The sequence below is a fragment of the Haematobia irritans genome, chromosome 4 (genome assembly GCF_050003625.1).
Source record: "Haematobia irritans isolate KBUSLIRL chromosome 4, ASM5000362v1, whole genome shotgun sequence".
Lineage (NCBI taxonomy): Eukaryota > Metazoa > Arthropoda > Insecta > Diptera > Muscidae > Haematobia > Haematobia irritans.
The window spans coordinates 211175278-211195370 of NC_134400.1; the positions used below are offsets into that span (position 1 = coordinate 211175278).

The 20093-nt window shown below is 38.4% G+C and overlaps 1 protein-coding gene across 21 annotated transcripts in view; it reads left to right on the forward strand.

Annotated features, from left to right (window-relative positions):
* LOC142235119 (uncharacterized) overlaps positions 1 to 20093 on the forward strand; it is an 82941-nt gene that overhangs the window by 30651 nt on the left and 32197 nt on the right. For 16 of the 21 annotated variants that reach the window (XM_075306372.1, XM_075306357.1, XM_075306359.1 and 13 more), the window contains exons 4-6: positions 14679 to 14852; positions 15168 to 15336; positions 19566 to 19712. In XM_075306372.1, the coding sequence (XP_075162487.1) occupies positions 14679 to 14852; positions 15168 to 15336; positions 19566 to 19712 (490 nt within the window). The remainder of the gene's footprint in view (positions 1 to 14678; positions 14853 to 15167; positions 15337 to 19565; positions 19713 to 20093) is intronic. The other 5 variants (XM_075306369.1, XM_075306371.1, XM_075306375.1 and 2 more) reach the window with 2 other exon arrangements.

Sequence of the window (20093 nt, forward strand, 5' to 3'; positions counted from 1 at the left end):
ATTTCTAAAGCTGGCTAATGAATGTCGTCGCTGAGTTCAGTTTTGCTCATAATCGTTCAACGTTTTGTTGTGTAGATGATGACATCACTATAATAAAAGAGCATATTCATCATTATCATCATCGTCGTCACCAGCGTCTTAATATTTGTAGAGTTTTTCTGTTCTTTTTTCATAATACGATTAATTGGTTGCAACTGTGGGGAAAAATGCCTTAAGTCAGATACAAAAAAAATATCAGTTGTTTGTTTTTTTTTTTTTTTTTTAATTTCTTCATCTACGAAATAAATGATAAGATTTCTCCAATATCATATTCCCTACGATTGATGTAGAATATCATCTATTTCTTTGGGTCTTATTTATTATTGCCACTCAACAACATTCAACAACAAAGAAGAAGAAGAAAATACAAACAAAAAATCCATTCACTTGTTTCAATTTCACCTTAACTATTACCATTGTCGATAACTGTTTGTGGCAATGTTAGATAAGGGCTACGGAATTTTATGGGAAATATTTTACGGAATCCCACCAAGTTGTAATTGGAAAAATGATATGGTGAAGCTTCACAATTTCTTTTGTTGTTATGATTCAAAGAAATCCATGTGGGATTTCCGACCAATCAGCTTATCCTCATTCCTACTTAAGACTCCTGAGAGGATGGTAGATATTTATTTTAGAACTAGCGTCGATTCAAGTTTGCTCTCGAAACGACAGCGTGCATACTCGAAGGACAGGTCTACTGAGACCGCATTACATGAACTAGTCAGCTTTATTGAAAGCTCACTATCTGTCAATGAATACAAAATCGTGGCGTTTCTAGATATCGAAGGGGCGTTCAATAATGTCGATCCGAGCTCGATATTAAATGGACTGACAACTCTGAATGTTAATCTAGGTATACTTAGGCTGTTAGACGAACTTCTAATGAAGAGACGTATTTCAGCCACACTAGGACAAGCAAACATAAAGGGTGATACGGTCAAAATTTGGTCAAGGGAAAACGCGTGTAAATCGGTGAAATCGTTTATTTAAAAAATCAAATTAAATTTCTTTTTCAAGTTCAGGAAAAATATTCAGTTAGGCTTTTCCAAATCCGAATTGCCGGGCCTCACGCTTGACACCTGCCATCAGATTTTGTACAGCCACCTTGTCCACCTTCTTCGCCGCAGAAAGCCAGTTTGCCTTGAATTGCTGCTCGTCCTTAGCAGTTTTTTTGGTCTTCTTTAGGTTCCGCTTGACAATAGCCCAGTACTTCTCAATTGGGCGGAGCTCTGGCGTGTTGGGAGGGTTCTTGTCCTTGGGAACCACCTGCACGTTGTTGGCGGCGTACCACTCCATGGCTTTTTTACCGTAATGGCGAGATGTCAAATCCGGCCAAAACAGTACGGAACAACCGTGTTTCTTCAGGAAAGACAGCAGACGTTTATTCAAACACTCTTTCACGTAAATTTCTTGGTTGACCGTCCCGGAAGCTATGAAAATGCTGCTTTTCAAGCCACAGGTACAGATGGCTTGCCAAACCAGATATTTCTTTGCGAACTTTGACAGTTTTATGTGCTTGAAAATATCTGCTACCTTTCCCCTTCCTTTTGCCGTATAAAACTCCTGTCCCGGAAGCTGCTTGTAGTCGGCTTTGACGTAGGTTTCGTCGTCCATTACCACGCAGTCAAACTTCGTCAGCATCGTCGTGTACAGCCTCCGGGATCGCGCTTTGGCCGTCGTATTTTGTTTATCATCGCGATTTGGAGTCACTACCTTCTTGTAAGTCGATAGTCCGGCTTGTTTTTTGGCTCGATGCACGGTTGTAGGCGATACACCTAGCTTATTTGCGGCATCTCGGAGAGAGAGGTTAGGGTTTCGCTTGAAACTACCGGCAACTCTCTTTGTCGTCTCAACGGCTTCCAGTTTTCGATTTCCCCCCGATCCAGACTTCCTGGCTGTCGACAAACGTTCCCCAAACACTTTAATTACATTTGTAAGGTTGATTTGGCAACTTTTAGCGATTTTGCCAGCTTTGCGTGCGAGTAGCTCGGATTTTCGCGATGCGCGAGCAAAATTTTGATACGCTGCTCTTTTTGCTTGGACGGCATTTTGACAACTGAAGAGTGAATTCCAAAATCAAAACAGGAGCAACATTCTACACACACACACCTTCAAAATGAGGGGTGTTCAGGTTTTTTAAATGCAAAATTGAAAGAAATACGTCAAGTTTATATTGACCAAATTTTGACCGTATCACCCTTTACAAAGGTATCTGAACAGAGGCATTCCCCAAGGAGGAGTTCTATCACCTCTTCTTTGGAATGTTGCTATAAACAACCTTCTGGTTTCCCTAGAAAAAGAAAGGATAAAAGTGGCATACGCAGATGATGTGGCGGTAGCAATCATGGGAAAATTCCCATCCACAATCAGAGATATTATACAGAGAGCCCTCTGGGCGGAAAAGAATGGTCTTGGGGTAAATCCTTCAAATACAGAAGTAGCCATGTACTGCAAAGATCGCAAAACTCCCACGGTTAGCCCCATATCCTTAGGGGGTATTGAAATTCCCTTTGGTGAGTATGCAAAATACCTTGGCGTTATTTTGGACAGGAAGCTGAACTTTAAGCTTAATATTGAAGAAAGGGCGAGAAAAGCCACGGTAGCTTTGTACTCGTGCAAAAAGGCAATAGGAAAAAAGTGGGGACTAAAACCAAAAATTGTGCATTGGCTATACACGACAGTGGTTAGACCTATAATGCTATATGGTGTTGTAGTCTGGTGGCCGGCACTTCAGTAGCCGACAAGTTTAGACAAAGTTCAGCGTATGGCGTGCTTGTGTATCTCAGGCATATTCAGGAACAAATTCCCTTAATGTCATGCTGCATCTATTGCCTTTAGACATTTTGGTCAAACATTCAGCTGCAACAACGGCTGTGCGGTTGCGCAAGCTATCGCTGTGGTCGGAAAAAAAGTTACGGTCACAGTTCGGTCCTCAGATGTGCCTAACGTAGTGGATTACACTTTGGCGAGAGCACTTTTCGACAAAAAGTTTGATACTCTTAATTCCGAACAGTGAGGCGTGGTGCACACAGGCCCCGGGGAATAAACAATATATAGATTTCTACACTGATGGCTCCAAATTGGATGGACAAGTGGGTTTCAGAGTATATTATAAAGATCTGGAACTTCGAATAGCGAAAAGATTACCTAATCACTTTAGTGTTTTTCAGACTGAAATATTAGCAATAAGAGAGGTGGCGAATTGGCTGAGAAGTAATGTTCCAAAAACTGTTGGCATTAAATATACTCAGACAGTCAACCTGCAACCTGCTTGGGGTCTGTGTTCCTTAACTCGAAAACGGTCATCGACTGCCGCAAATCTCTCAATGAGATGGCTGAGTAGCACAATATTCACCTAATATGGGTGCCTGGTCAGTAGTCCCTGTAGCCCATAGTCCCTGGCAAGGCTAGGGACTACCTTACATTTTCCAGGGGAACTAGAATCTGTTGGTATGCCCCTGGCTACCTGCAAGCTCATACTGCGTGAGAATTCTGTTATGATGGCAAATGTTCGATGCGAGAATTGCAAGGGTTGTAAAGACACCAAGCAAATGGTATCTGGTATAACGGGTCGCTGCTTGATATGCGATTTTGCAAAAACTATTGGCGCGAAGTATAATGACTATCGTATGAGCTGTCATGATGCGGAAGAAAAGGAATCAATTAAACACCTTTTATGTGAGTGTCCTGCATTTTGTGTAAGGCGTAAGCAAATTTTAGGGGCATATATCGTAGCACAAGTATGTGTTTTGGCTCAGAATAGAACCCTATTGATTTTGGAAGAAATCGGTTGCCAGATCAACATGTGTTCATAACAGAGATGGAAGCTTCCAAAACACTTAACTTTTTTCTGTTTATACCGCGGTTTTTATGCTACGCTAAGAAGTTTCCGAACTGCCCTCGTAGACTCTTCATAGGAAAGAGACATGGTTGTCTTACCGATTTACTGATAAAGGGTGATACGGTCAAAATTTGGTCAATATAAACTTGACGTATTTCTTTCAATTTTGCATTTAAAAAACCTGAACACCCCTCATTTTGAAGGTGTGTGTGTGTAGAATGTTGCTCCTATTTTGATTTTGGAATTCACTCTTCAGTTGTCAAGATGCCGTCCAAGCAAGAGGAGCAGCGTATCAAAATTTTGCTCGCGCATCGCGAAAATCCGGGCTACTCGCACGCAAAGCTGACAAAATCGCTAAAAGTTGCCAAATCAACCGTTACAAATGTAATTAAAGTGTTTGGGAAACGTTTGTCGACAGCCAGGAAGTCTGGATCGGGGGAAATCGAACACCGGAAGCCGCTGAGACGACAAAGAGAGTTGCCGGTAGTTTCAAGCGAAACCCTAACCTCTTTCTCCGAGATGCCGCAAATAAGCTGGGTGTATCGTCTACAACCGTGCATCGAGCCAAACAACGAGCCGAACTATCGACTTACAAGAAGGTAGTGACTCCAAATCGCGATGATAAACAAAATACGACGGCCAAAGCGCGATCCCGGAGGCTGTACACGACGATGCTGACGAAGTTTGACTGCGTGGTAATGGACGACGAAACCTACGTCAAAGCCGACTACAAGCAGCTTCCGGGACAGGAGTTTTATACGGCAAAAGGAAGGGGAAAGGTGGCAGATATTTTCAAGCACATAAAACTGTCAAAGTTCGCAAAGAAATATCTGGTTTGGCAAGCCATCTGTACCTGTGGCTTGAAAAGCAGCATTTTCATAGCTTCCGGGACGGTCAACCAAGAAATTTACGTGAAAGAGTGTTTGAATAAACGTATGCTGCCTTTCCTGAAGAAACACGGTTGTTCCGTACTGTTTTGGCCGGATTTGGCATCTTGCCATTACGGTAAAAAGGCCATGGAGTGGTACGCCGCCAACAACGTGCAGGTGGTTCGCAAGGACAAGAACCCTCCCAACACGCCAGAGCTCCGCCCAATTGAGAAATACTGGGCTATTGTCAAGCGGAACCTAAAGAAGACCAAAAAAACTGCTAAGGACGAGAAGCAGTTCAAGGCAAACTGGCTTTCTGCGGCGAAGAAGGTGGACAAGGTGGCTGTACAAAATCTGATGGCAGGTGTCAAGCGTGAGGCCCGGCAATTCGGATTTGGAAAAGGGAAAGCCTAACTGAATATTTTTCCTGAATTTTATACTAATTGAACTTGAAAAAGAAATTTAATTTGATTTTTTAAATAAACGATTTCACCGATTTACACGCGTTTTCCCTTGACCAAATTTTGACCGTATCACCCTTTATCTCTCATTTGGACTAAATAGATAGCTCATCGATGTCGTGATCATTGCAAGTTTGTCGTTAATATTTTCATGACACAAAATGTATTTATATCCATTGGCTTTTATTTGCTGAAACCACCGAATATGGATGAGTGGATGTAGTAGCAGCTCTAGTGGTTGTAGTGATGGTGGCTGTATATTCAAGTGCTCATTTTCTGTTACTGGAACAAACAATTTACAATTTTTATGGCCAAGGTCGTTTTTGTTACTCAATGCTAGATACTATATAAGCTAGCAACCTAGTCTCATGTGTCTATTGAAGTAGTGTCTTCCTCCTCCATTACTCGATGGCACAGTAGCGATATCTTCTTCATAATCTTCCGCCATCGGCAGTAAATAGAGAGTAGTTCACTGTCAAGTAACGTGTGGCTATGGTATGGGTATTTCAATGCAGAAAAAAAAAATCGGAAAGCGGTGGAATGACATGATTGCCATTGACTGTATGAATTGAATGGCAAGTGATGTTGAAGAAGCATGTCATTGAACTCCTATGGTTGCTATATTTAAACATGCCATGTAGTGGAATTCAATCGTTCGTCTTAAGTCTTTTTCTAAATTTAGATTAGATGACATACCATGGAATTGGTATAAAGGTATGTGATATGGGTCTGAATCTTATAGAGCACAGGGTGATTTATCTACAATAAAGCCAAGATTTATTATTAATATAATTTATAAAATTAACTCCAATATCTTGGGACAATATTTTTTATTTTGTTAATTTAACGTTTCTTTAGTTATGCTATCGAAATGGCAAAACATGTAGCGAAACCCTATAACGATCATCATCACTTATCAGGTAGATAAGTGATGATGATCGTTATAGGGTTTCGCTACATGTAACACTTTTTCAAAATGTATTTTCTCAATAAAATCTTTCGTCAACCCTATAAGGTTTCTATTTCATCTATTTTTTTTTTAATTAATTTGTTTGTATACGAAAACATCCATAAAATGAAAAATACAAAACAAATTAAAACATGTTCAACATCATTAAAGAAAAGTGAAATTATGTTGTTGTTTTATTTTATTTAACGTTGCACTATCTTTATTCTTTCCCATTTGATGTCGTTTTTTGATGGATGCTTCATTTTTGTGTGTTGCTTAAAATAACAAGCTCCGGATTATTTTGGTGTATTTATATTCATTTGCTTCCCCATTAAACAAATACCAGTTTTTTGTTTTGTATTTGTACACAGGAAAAAATATCACCATCTTATATCCAACCCAAACAGGTTTCAAACGTAATCAATAGAAAATTTTACTGATACTATTAACTTTCTAATCAAACTAAAAACGAAAAAAAGGCTGTCATTACCTAAGAAAACATATTTTCAATAAAAACAAGTAAGGAAAGTCTAAAGAATTTGATAGACTTCTACAAAATCTATAGACTCAAAATTTAAGTCGGCTAATGCACTAGGGTGGAACTCAATTTTGGTAAAAAAATATGGGAAACATTTAAATCTGAAGCAATGTTAAGGAAACTTCGCAAAAGTTTATTTATGATTTATCGCTCGATATATATGTATTAAAATTTTAGGAAAATTAGAGTCTTATTTACAACTTTTCGACTAAGCAGTGGCGATTTTACAAGGAAAATGTTGGTATTTTGAACATTTTTGTCGAAATCAGAAAAACATATATATGGGAGCTATATCTAAATCTGAACCGATTTCAATCAAATTTGGCACACATGACTATATTACTAATTGTACTCCCAGTGCAAAATTTCAACCAAATTGGGCCAAAACTCTGACTTCTGGGGCCATATAAGTCTATATAGGCCGAAAAATATATATGGAAGCTATATCTAAATCTGAACCGATTTCAGTCAAATTTAGCACACATGACTATACTACCAATTGTACTCCTTGTGGAAAATTTCAAGCTAATCGGGATAAAACTCTGGCTTCTGGGTCCATATAAGTGCATATCGGGCGAAAGATATATATGGGAGCTATATTTAAATCTGAATCGATTTCAACCAAATTTGGCACGCATAGCTACAATGCTAAATCTACTCCCTGTGCAAAATTTCAACCAAATTGGGCCAAAACTCTGGCTTTTAGGACCATATTAGTCCATATCGGGCGAAAGATATATATGGGAGCTATATCTAAATCTGAACCCATTTCAATCAAATTTTGCACACTTGACTAATACTAATTGTACTCCTAGTGCAAAATTTCAACCAAATTCGGCCTAAAATCTGGCTTCTGGGGCCATATAAGTCCATATCGGGCGAAAGATATATATGGGAGCTATATCTAAATCTGAACCGATTTCAATCAAATTTTGCACACTTGACTATACCACTAAGTGTTATATTTGTACAAAATTTCAAGCAAATCGGTATAAAACTGGCTGCTGGGTCCATATTAGTGCATATCGGGCGAAAGATATATATGGGAGCTATATCTAAATCTGAACCGATTTCTTCCAAAATCAATAGGGTTCTATTCTGACCCAAATTAGGAACATGTGCCAAATTTGAAGGCGATTGGACTTAAATTGCCACCTAGACTTTGATCACAAAAATGTGTTCACAGACAGACGGACGGACAGACGGACAGACGGACAGACGGACATGGTTATATCGACTCAGGGACCCACCCTGATCATTATTGCCAAAGACACCATGTGTCTATCTCGTCTCCTTCTGGGTGTTACAAACATATGCTTAGTGCATATGCATATATAATACCCTGTTCCACAGTGTGGCGCAGGGTATAAATATGGGAAACATTTAAATCTGAAGCAATTTTAAGGAAACTTCGCAAAAGTTTGTATATGTATTAGAAGTTTAGGAAAATTAGAGTAATTTTTACAACTTTTCGACTAAGCAGAGGCGATTTTACAAGGAAAATGTTGGTATTTTGGCAATTTTTGTCGAAATCAGAAAAACATATATATGGGAGCTATATCTAAATCTGAACCGATTTCAACCAAATTTGGCACGCATAGCTACAAAGCTAATTCTACTCCCTGTGCAAAATTTCAATTAAATCGGAGTAAAAGATTGGCCACTGTGGTCATATGAGTGTAAATCGGGCGAACGATATATATGGGAGCTATATCTAAATCTGAACCGATTTCAATAAATTTTGGTACACTTGACTACACTACTAATTGTATTCCTAGTGGAAAATTTCAACCAAATTGGGGTAAAACTTTGGCTTCTGGGACCGTATTAGTCCATATCGGGTAACGTTTCCAACAAGCGTTAGAATCCATTAAAAATTATAAAAAATTATAAAAATTATTTATTTGATAAAATATAACAGAATTTTTTTAATTTATATCCAAGACACTGAATTCGGATTACACCTAAAGACGTGATGCAAATTCAGTGCAACGGCTGTTGAAATGGAGGACTTCCGTCCTATGACAAGCCCATGTTAAATTCATCGCTTCTGCGTAAATTATGCACCAAGAACATTTTCATTACTATTTTGGCGACGCTTTTGTTCCTGGGTAATAATGATGCACTGAAGACGCGGATCCAAATATAAGGCTGCAAGGAGTGTTGGATTTTTTAGCAGCACTTTTTCACGCTTCGACTGAATGTCAAACTTCATTTGAAGCCATATTTTAACCCTTTCGACCCTAAAGTTGCCTGTGGGCAACCTTTTGTGTTTTGAGACTCGCTGTCAGCGTTGTTTTTGTTTTTGTTCATAAAACTGTAACGGTATCGAAAGCTACAAGTGTTTTCTTCAAGTCGAATGAAAAATCAGCTAATTTGGTTGTCATTTAGCAACATTTTCACTAATACGCACGTGCCTCAAGAAAAAAATATTTGGGAATTTAAAAAGAGGTTTTTATACATGTGACTTTTTTCAAAAATTTCAACTAAAATTTTGAAAGTTTTTATTAAATCTGTTGTAGTACATGTCGAATAAAATATTTCTGGAAGTCAAATCTTAGAATTGCAAAAACACAACAGATGAGAAATTTTTAAAATTGAAAAGTTGCCTGTGGGCAACTTTGGGCAATTGTGGTAGTAAAATTACATATTTTTGAACATAAGACCTAGAGAAAAAAGGTTTGAAAAACAATGATTTTGAACAAATTTTGAACTTCGATTGGGATGTCCCAGTGACGAGAAATGCGGCGATGATGTGGAAAACCTTTCTGCAGTGCAGGGGGAATTTGGAAGGAATCGTAAAAAGGGAGGAAGCCATAGATATCGACTTTCTTGGCAACATACTAGTGGATTTGCACGAATATTGGCGCTTTATAATACTTTGGTTTATTCGCACTGCCAGTTAAATTGACATGGGTTAAAAAAAAAAAAAAACTTTTTCGTAGTCACGCTTGATTCACGCGAAGCCGTGAATGAAATTTAAAGGAAATCCCGCGAATGTGCGGGAACGGGACTAAACAAAAATGTGTAGCGCATGAGTAAAAATCAAATTGTGTTAATGATTGTGAGTGAGTAAAATTTCTCCGAAATCACGCTCCCGATAAAAATTCACTTTTACGATCCAACTCACGCTCATGATCCAACTCACGCTTAAGATAAAATTCACGTTCACGATAAAATTCATGTTAACGATAAAATTCACTCACACTCACGGTAAAACAGAGACACAAAAAGTCACTATCACGAACAAAATCACGTTCACGATTAAATTCAAGCTCACCGATTTCATCACGGTTAAGATTTCAATAGGGTGAGTCACGAGAAATTTCGTGAATTACGAGAATTTTATTGAGCCACGAAAATTGTCGTGTTCCGAAAATATTCGCGAATCACGAGGTTTGTCGTGAAGTATGAAAATGGTCGTGAATCGTGCGAAAGCGTGAGTCATAAACGTTGTTAATGTGTGAGCGTGCGCGAGTATAACTTTTCATTTTGTGAATTGACGTGAGCGTGAATTCCTACCCACATGGCGTGTGTGAGTACAAATATTTCTTCGTCAATGTGTTTGAGCGTGAGTGAAATTCCACTCACGCGCGCTCCTAAGTATATATTTACTGTAAAATAACAAAAAACTTAAAAGAAAATCAAATAAAACGTAATACGTCTATCATTACAAAACAAACTATTTTGTAGTCACAATTGCCTAAAGTTGCCCACAGGCAACATTCTCTACAGCCTAAACGAATGGGCGTGGCGACCCGAAATTTTGGCCAGACGCTTCTTAAATGACTTCAACATGATTAAAAGTAAAAAAAAAAATTTAGCGATACCTATAAAAATTCGGGGTCGAAAGGGTTAAAGAAATCGCTACAAAATATTTGCTCTTGAAGCATTTGTGTGGGGACGTATACAGGCTCCAAGAGGGCTAATAAGTCTTCCACACTTTCCCATTCTGATTGACATAGATTAAGCGCGGCATCGACATTTTTCAAGCAGAAGGCGAGCATAGCAAGGCCTACTTCCAAAAATGAGTTTTATTTTCCGAAGAAAAAAAAAAAATAAAACTCCAAAAAAGAGTTTTATTTTCTGAAGGAAAAAAAAAAAAATAAAACTCCAAAAAAGAGTATAATTTTCCGAAGGAAAAAATATAACTCATAAAAGGAGTTTTACTTATGACGGATAAATAAAACTCTCCTTTTGACAGTTTCATTCGAGTTTTTATTTTTTTAGTCACAAAATGAGATTAAAAAAATAACTTTTTTGATAGCACTTATAACCGTTACGGTCCCTGGTAATTTTTAATAAAAATAATTAATAAAATAATAAATTAAAATAAGTTTATTGATTCCACTTATTTTTATTTCCGCCTTTAGTGATTTTTTGGGTGATTTGTGCAACCCACCAAATTTCCACGTTCGTGGATTTGACGTGAATGGTGGATGTCTTCAATCGCAGTATCAATCAACGCAGTCAATTTAAAATTTAATTGATCCAATTAAAAAATTAATTGATACTATTGAATTTTTGCGATTGATTTTTGCTTTAATTAAACAAATTATTGAACCAATTAAATGTTTAATTGAATATTTTTGAAAATTCAATTAAAATTTTAATTGGAAATATTTTGGTGAAATTTTTTTCTGGGTTGTCATCCAAGAAATCAGCAAAAACCTAACTTAACACCGAATGACTTCTTTTTCAATTCCCGTACATAAAAAATAACATGAGAAATCAACGTTTTTCGACAGCTGAATAAGTGATTGATGTTTTCAGAATGCACATTTTGGAGATAACAGGTTGGCTGATAAGTCACCGGTCTAACAAAGAAAAACAATTTTTTTTGTCAAAATTCGTTTTTATTATTCAACATAGTTCCCTTCAAGAGCGATACGACCTTCCAATTTGTTGATACCATATTGGTAGTACTCCTTCGGTTTTGCCTCAAAATAGGCCTCAGTTTCGGCGATCACCTCTTCTTTGCAGCCAAATTTTTTCCCTGCGAGCATCCTTTTGAGGTCTGAGAACAAGAAAAAGTCGCTGTGGGCCAGATCTGGAGAATACGGTGGATGGGGAAGCAATTCGAAGCCCAATTCATGAATTTTTGCCATCGTTCTCAATGACTTGTTGCACAGTGAGTTGTCTTGATGGAACAACACTTTTTTCTTCTTCATATGGGGCCGTTTTGCCGCGATTTCGACCTTCAAACGCTCCAATAACGCCATATAATAGTCACTGTTGATGGTTTTTCCCTTCTCAAGATAATCGATAAAAATTATTCCATGCGCATCCCAAAAAACAGAGGCCATTACTTTGCCAGCGGTCTTTCCACGCTTCGGAGACGGTTCACCGGTTGCTGTCCACTCAGCCGACTGTCGATTGGACTCAGGAGTGTAAAGATGGAGCCATGTTTCATCCATTGTAACATATCGTCGGAAAAACTCGGGTGTATTACTAGTTAACAGCTGCAAACACCGCTCAGAATCATCAACACATTGTTGTTTTTGGTCAAATGTGAGCTCGCGCGGCACCCATTTTGCACAGAGCTTCCGCATATCCAAATATTGATGAATGATATGACCAACACGTTCCTTTGATATCTTTAAGGCCTCTGCTATCTCAATCAACTTCATTTTACGGTCATTCAAAATCATTTTGTGGAGTTTTTTGATGTTTTCGTCGGTAACCACCTCTTTCGGGCGTCCACTGCGTTCACCGTCCTCCGTGCTCATTTCACCACGCTTGAATTTTGCATACCAATCAATTATTGTTGATTTCCCTGGGGCAGAGTCCGGAAACTCATTATCAAGCCAAGTTTTTACTTCCACCGTATTTTTCCCCTTCAGAAAACAGTATTTTATCAAAACACGAAATTCCTTTTTTTCCAATTTTTTTTTCACAATAAAAAAAGTTGATTCACAAAAGACGCTCTATTTATCTCACAAACTAATTGACTTACAGACGTCAAATTTTGACACGAATCATTTGAAGGTTGGGTACTACACGCAAAAAAATAATTCTTTCCTCCCAAACGAAATTTTAGACAAACAATGTTCGTTTCTCATTTGCTTTTCGCTGTAAGGAAGTGTATTTGGGAGAAAAGTATATACTTTTTGTGATAAACGTTTATTCTTTTCCAGGATGTAAAAACAATTTCATAAAGACTAACTCAAGAAAAAAAAAAACATTGTTTTCTTGCTAATTGCATTTTCCCTCACATCTTTCTCACATCCACGAGGTTTTTTAGTTCTTAACACCTTTTCCTGTAATACCAACAATGTAGAAGAAATTATACGATTTTATAAATTTTTAAAATTTTTTTTTTACCTTTCGCCTGGACGGAGAATCGAACCGCGGACCATGCACTTTGTAAGCCAACACACTAACCACTGAGCTATGTACCTGTTATGGTCATCAATAGATAAATATCCATATAAGTTATATTTATATAGCATAGCTTGCGGCGCCCACGAACCAAATAAACAAAGTTTATTTAACAGAAACAAACATTTAGTTTGGCACCGTGGAGCAGTGGTTGCTACGTCCGACTTGCATGCCAAGGGTCGTGGGTTCGATCCCTGCTTCGACCAATTTTTTTTTTACATATATTCCAGATATGTTCGGGAGATTCCGAAAAAATGTTCAACATTACATTGTAGTATATTGAATTTTGAACTGTAAAATATGTCTTATTAAAGACCTAAAGTCAGAAAAGGACAGTGTTTGATATAAACGAAATGGACTGTGTTGTTGTTTCAAAAATAACTTTTTTATTGAAAAAATAAAAATTTTGTAGCAAACGAATTTTTTTGGCGATAAAAGTTTAAAATTTTCGAAGCAATTCAAAAAACTCTAACAAAAGAAAAACGTTTTCGGTACACGTTTTCCAAACGTTTTTTTTCTTTGCGTGTATATAAAAATAATATGCATTTAATACTAGCGACTAGCCATCTATGTGTCAGACCGGGGACTTATCAGCCAACCTGTTACCACACTCAGAGTGGCAAAAGTGCTTCGACAATTAGTTCAAACGTTTGGAAATAGACTTTTTGTGAATATTTTGAAAAACAAACTAAGGCGATTTTCGATTATTAATATTTGTTTTTGTTCTCTAATCGCGAAATATAAAAGACTACCCTCGTTTATTCGGAAATCAATATTTCGTTATGCTACAAAGAGAATGGCTAACTTATTATACCAACATCATCTTTCTAAGGTGGTACGTATAATTATTTCGATTAATTCATTCATTGATTCTGTGTAGTATCAATACACCCTAGGTTAGGTAAGGTGGCAGCCCGATGTATCAGGCTCACTTAGACTATTCAGTCCATTGTGATACCACATTGGTGAACTTCTCTCTTATCACTGAGTGCTGCCCGATTCCATGTTAAGCTCAATGACAAGGGACCTCCTTTTTATAGCCGAGTCCGAACGGCGTTCCACATTCCAGTGGAACCACTTAGAGAAGTTTTGAAACCCTCAGAAATGTCACCAGCATTACTGAGGTGGGATAATCCACCGCTGAAAAACTTTTTGGTGTTCGGTCGAAGCAGGAATCGATCCCACGACCTTGTGTGTGCAAGGCGGGCACCATTGCACCACGGTGGCTCCCCAATACACAAATGCGTATTCATAACTTTTCCTTGTTTCACTACAACGATCGCATTGTGATTGTAATGTATGTTGTTTCCTTGTTGTTGTTGCTGTGGTTTTCTCTTCGCACTATCGCAGATTGTTGACCCCAATTTAAACAATTGAAAATGGTGGGTACGGGGGGCGATAGACAATAATAAGTACTCCCCATTTGGCCTTTGTATATCTGTCTGGCTATGTGTCTGGTATGGCTTCATTATCTTCTTTGTTCAAATTGATTGGATCTACATATTTTCCTTTCCCATCTTTATTCAAGTTGACAATGGAATTTTCATAACTAAAATTTTCTTTGTTTGTTTGTTTTCTCTCCCTCTGTCTCTTACAGTGTCAATAAAATCAGTACCCTACAGCCATTTGAAGACTGCCTGAAATTACAGGAATTATATTTACGTAAGAATAATATACAGGATCTTAATGAAATAGCCTATTTGCAAAATCTACCCAATTTGAAATATTTATGGTTGGAAGAGAATCCCTGCTGTGATCGTGTTGGACCAGGGTAAGTTGATCATACACTGAAAGAAGAGTTTCCGTTTTTCAGGAAAGAAATCTTAGACAAACTAAGTTTTCTTTTGATGCAAAAAAAAAAAAAATTCTACTGAATTAAATAAAAATCCGTCGATAAAATCGTTGCAACACTTGCAACAAATTCGGGTTTATTTGCTCTTTAAGATAATACTTTATAACAAAAGCGAATTTAGTTTGTCTATAATTTCGTTCCTGAGGAAAGTATTATGTCTTTGGGTGTAATGGGTTTTTGATTTTAAATATGTAAAATTTATTTTTTGTGTGTTTTCGGTATTTTGTATTGCAGATATCGTGCCGTTGTTTTGCGTGCTCTGCCAAATCTTAAAAAATTAGATAATATTGAAGTCACACAAGAGGAAGTTGATGAAGCTCTCCGCTCTGGTAGTGGAGGTGGCGGTGGCGGTGGAGGAGGAGCCGTTGAAGATGATCCATATGACGATACCTATGAACAACAGGTATGTAGAAAAATAGGATCGGAATTTGTATTAAAATATTTTATTGGTTGATCAGTATAATTTTAAGGGTCCAAAATTAATACCAATTTGATATCACTGTTGTGTACCGAAATTCCTTACTTTCATCAGTATCAAAGACTTACATTATTCATATTATATAAGGTGTGTACGAGGGCGTTTCGGAAACTTCTTAGCCTATCAATGAAAGAGAATAGTTAGTTTTTCAAAAATATTTATACCCTGCGCCACACTGTGGAACAGGGTATTTTAAGTTAGTGCATATGTTTGCAACACCCAGAAGGAGACGAGATAGACACATGGTGTCTTTGGCAAAAATGCTCAGGGTGGGCTCCTGAGTCGATATAGCCATGTCCGTCTGTCCGTGAACACATTTTTGTAATCAAAGTCTAGGTCGCAGTTTTAGTCCAATCGATTTCAAATTTGGCACAAGTATGTGTTTTTGCTCAGAATAGATCCCTATTGATTTTGGAAGAAATCGGTTCAGATTTAGATATAGCTTCCATATATATAAAGGGTGATACGGTCAAAATTTGGTCAATATAAATTTGACGTATTTCATTCAATTTTGCATTTAAAAAACCTGAACACCCCTCATTTTGAAGGTGTGTGTGTGTGTGTAGAATGTTGCTCCTATTTTGATTTTGGAATTCACTCTTCAGTTGTCAAAATGTCGTCCAAGCAAGAAGAGCAGCGTATCAAAATTTTGCTCGCGCATCGCGAAAATCCGATCTACTCGCACGCAAAGCTGGCAAAATAGCTAAAAGTTGCCAAATCAACCGTTACAAATGTAATTAAAGTGTTTGGGGAACGTTTGTCGACAGCCAGGAAGTCTGGATCGGGGGGAAATCGAAAACCGGAAGCCCCTGAGTCGACAAAGAGAGTTGCCGGTAGTTTCAAGCGAAACCCTAAACTCTCTCTCCGAGATGCCGCAAATAAGCTGGGTGTATCGTCTACAACCGTGAAACGAGCCGGACTATCGACTTACAAGAAGGTAGTGACTGCAAATCGCGATGATAAACAAAATACGACGGCCCAAGCGCGATCCCGGAGGCTGTACACGACGATGCTGACGAAGTTTGACTGCGTGGTAATGGACGACGAAACCTACGTCAAAGCCGACTACAAGCAGCTTCCGGGACAGGAGTTTTATACGGCAAAAGAAAGGGGAAAAGTAGCAGATATTTTCAAGCACATAAAACTGTCAAAGTTCGCAAAGAAATATCTGGTTTGGCAAGCCATCTGTACCTGTGGCTTGAAAAGCAGCATTTTCATAGCTTCCGGGACGGTCAACCAAGAAATTTACGTGAAAGAGTGTTTGAATAAACGTCTGCTGCCTTTCCTGAAGAAACACGGTTGTTCCGTACTGTTTTGGCCGGATTTGGCATCTTGCCATTACGGTAAAAAGGCCATGGAGTGGTACGCCGCCAACAACGCGCAGGTGGTTCCCAAGGACAAGAACCCTCCCAACACGCTAGAGCTCCGCCCAATTGAGAAATACTGGGCTATTGTCAAGCGGAACCTAAAGAAGACCACAAAAACTGCTAAGGACGAGCAGCAGTTCAAGGCAAACTGGCTTTCTGCGGCGAAGAAGGTGGACAAGGTGGCTGTACAAAATCTGATGGCAGGTGTCAAGCGTGAGGCCCGGCAATTCGGATTTGGAAAAGCGAAAGCCTAACTGAATATTTTTCCTGAATTTTATACTAATTGAACTTGAAAAATAAATTTAATTTGATTTTTTAAATAAACGATTTCACCGATTTACACGCGTTTTCCTTTGACCAAATTTTGACTATCACCAATAAAGCTTCTCCCGATAATGTACGCTACGCTGATGTGACCTTCAGGGCTGCTGTTCTCTGCACGGAGAGCAGTTTAGTAGCTCTGGTCGTTCGGTGTAACGTCGGTTCCCAGATATCAGATATTCATATTCTCCAATATATGCCATTGGCGGCTCAAACGTGCTGGTATCATGGAAGCTTTCGTTGTTGCGTACTCTATCTGCTTAAAGTATGTTAGTTATATAGGTAAAACTACATCATCTAGATAACAGGTTGGCTGATAAGTCCCCAGTATGATACATAGATGACGTCGCTAGTATTAAATGCATATTATTTTTATATAGTACCAACCTTCAAATGATTCGTGTCAAAATTTGGCGTCTGTAAGTCAATTAGTTTGTGAGATGGAGCGTCTTTTGTGAAGCAACTTTTGTTATTGTGAAAAAATGGAAAAAGGAAGTTCGTGTTTTGATAAAATACTGTTTTCTGAAGGGGAAAAATACGGTGGAAGCAAAAACGTGCCTTGATAATGAGTTTCCGGACTCTGCCCCAGGGAAATCAACAATAATTGATGGGTATGCAAAATTCAAGCGTGGTGAAATGAGCACGGAGGACGGTGAACGCAGAACGCAAAAATCTACAATTGATTTTGAATGACCGTAAAATGAAGTTGATTGAGATAGCAGAGGCCTTAAAGATATCAAAGGAACGTGTTGGTCATATCATTCATCAATATTTGGATATGCGGAAGCTCTGTGCAAAATGGGTGCTGCGCGAGCTCACATTTGACCAAAAAACAACAACGTGTTGATGATTCTGAGCGGTGTTTGCAGCTGTTAACTCGTAATACACCCGAGTTTTTCCGTCGATATGTGACAATGGATGAAACATGGCTCCATCACTACACTCCTGAGTCCAATCGATAGTGGGCTGAGTGGACAGCAACCGGTGAACCGTCGTCGAAGCTGGAAAGACTCAAAAAGTCCTCTGGCAAAGTAATGGCCTCTGTTTTTTTTGGGATGCGCATGGAATAATTTTTATCGATTATCTTGAGAAGGGAAAGACCATCAACAGTGACTATTATATGGCGTTACGGGAGCGTTTGAAGGTCGAAATCGCGGCAAAACGGCCCCATATGAAGAAGAAAAAAGTGTTGTTCCACCAAGACAACGCACCGTGCCACAAGTCATTGAGAACGATGGCAAAAATTCAAGAATTGGGCTTCGAATTACTTCCCCACCCACCGCATTCTCCAAATCTGATCCTCGGCGACTTTTTCTTGTTCTCAGACCTCAAAAGGATGCTCGCAGGGAAAAATTTTGGCTGCAATGAAGAGGTGATCGCCGAAACTGAGGCCTATTTTGAGGCAAAACCGGAGGAGTACTACCACAATGGTATCAAAAAATTGGAAGGTCGTTATAATCGTTGTATCGCTCTTGAAGTCAACTATGTTGAATAATAAAAACGAATTTTGACGAAAAAATGTGTTTTTCTTTGTTAGACCGGGGACTAATCAGCCAACCTGTTACATCTCTATTTCGAAAGGTTGTGAATGTGTTCTTGTCAACAATCACATTTTTGTAACTGTAGACCATGCCAGGTTTTCGTTCTAGTCATCGTTGGATGCAGTTTGTGTTGAGCCTCTTCCGCGTTTTCCAGATTTTATTACCGCAGTTATATTGTCGGCATATCTCACTACGAATTTGTGATCTGGCATGTCTATCTACAATATCTCGTCCTACGTTGTGTTCTATAGGTCCGGCCTTAGGCTTGATCCATATGTACCACCTAAAGTGATGTCCTTTCTTCTTGGTTCGTATATCATTAGGCGGGGAGCCACCGTGGTGCAATGGTTAGCATGCCCGCCTTGCATACACAAGATCGTGGGTTCGATTCCTGCTACGATCGAACACCAAAAAGTATTTCAGCGGTGGGTTATCCCACCTCAGTAAAGCTGGTGACATTTCTGAGGGTTTCAAAGCTTCTCGAAGTGGTTTCATTGGAATGTGGAACGCCGTTCGGACTCGGCTATAAAAAAGAGGTCCCTTGTCATTGAGCTTAACATGGAATCGGGCAGCACTCAGTGATAAGAGAGAAGTTCACCAATGTGGTATCACAATGGACTGAATAGTCTAAGTGAGCCTGATACATCGGGCTGCCACATAAACTAACCTAACCTAACCTTATCATTAGGCTGTCCTTTAGATCATTTCTATGTTTCCTCATTAGGTGGTTCAGTACGAAGAATATGCTCTCAAGAGTGTATATAAAACATTTCTGAGAGGGGATAAACCACCGTAAAAACTGGGAATGATCCAAGGACCCTTTGTATCTAAGGCAGGATCTCAACTCCACGGCGGAGTTGAGATACACATTTAAACTTAGACTTCTACAATTAAATTTATTCAAATTATTGTCATTACATTTCAGCAACAACAACAGCAGCAACAACAACAATTGTATGAACAGCAACAACAACAGTATCAACAGCAACAACAACGGCAAACACAAGCACAACAACCACCTCAGCCTCAATATCGAAGAAGTTCCAGTCCACAAAAAGAGGTAGGTCAAAAAGTAAGTTGAAAGTATCCGATTTTTTTTTATCCCTTGAAGTTCTTTACTTGTATATCTAATAAGAATTTTAATTCTTTGTATAATAACATAATTAACGAATGTTTGGTGATCGTTATCTGGTGTATATTCAACTAATATCTACTATATAAAAATAATTAATAAGAAATTAACCAAAAAGATTGTTTTTAATTGTACCAATATATACACGCTCAAAAAAAATCGCTTCTTTAACATATGTTCCAAACATATTTTGCAGGAAGCACATATATTATTGCATACTGCCGAAACATTAATATGTTTGTTTTATGTGAACATATTATATGTTTGGAAGCATTTTGAGCCAAAAATATTATATGCTTGGAAGAATTTTTCCCAAACACG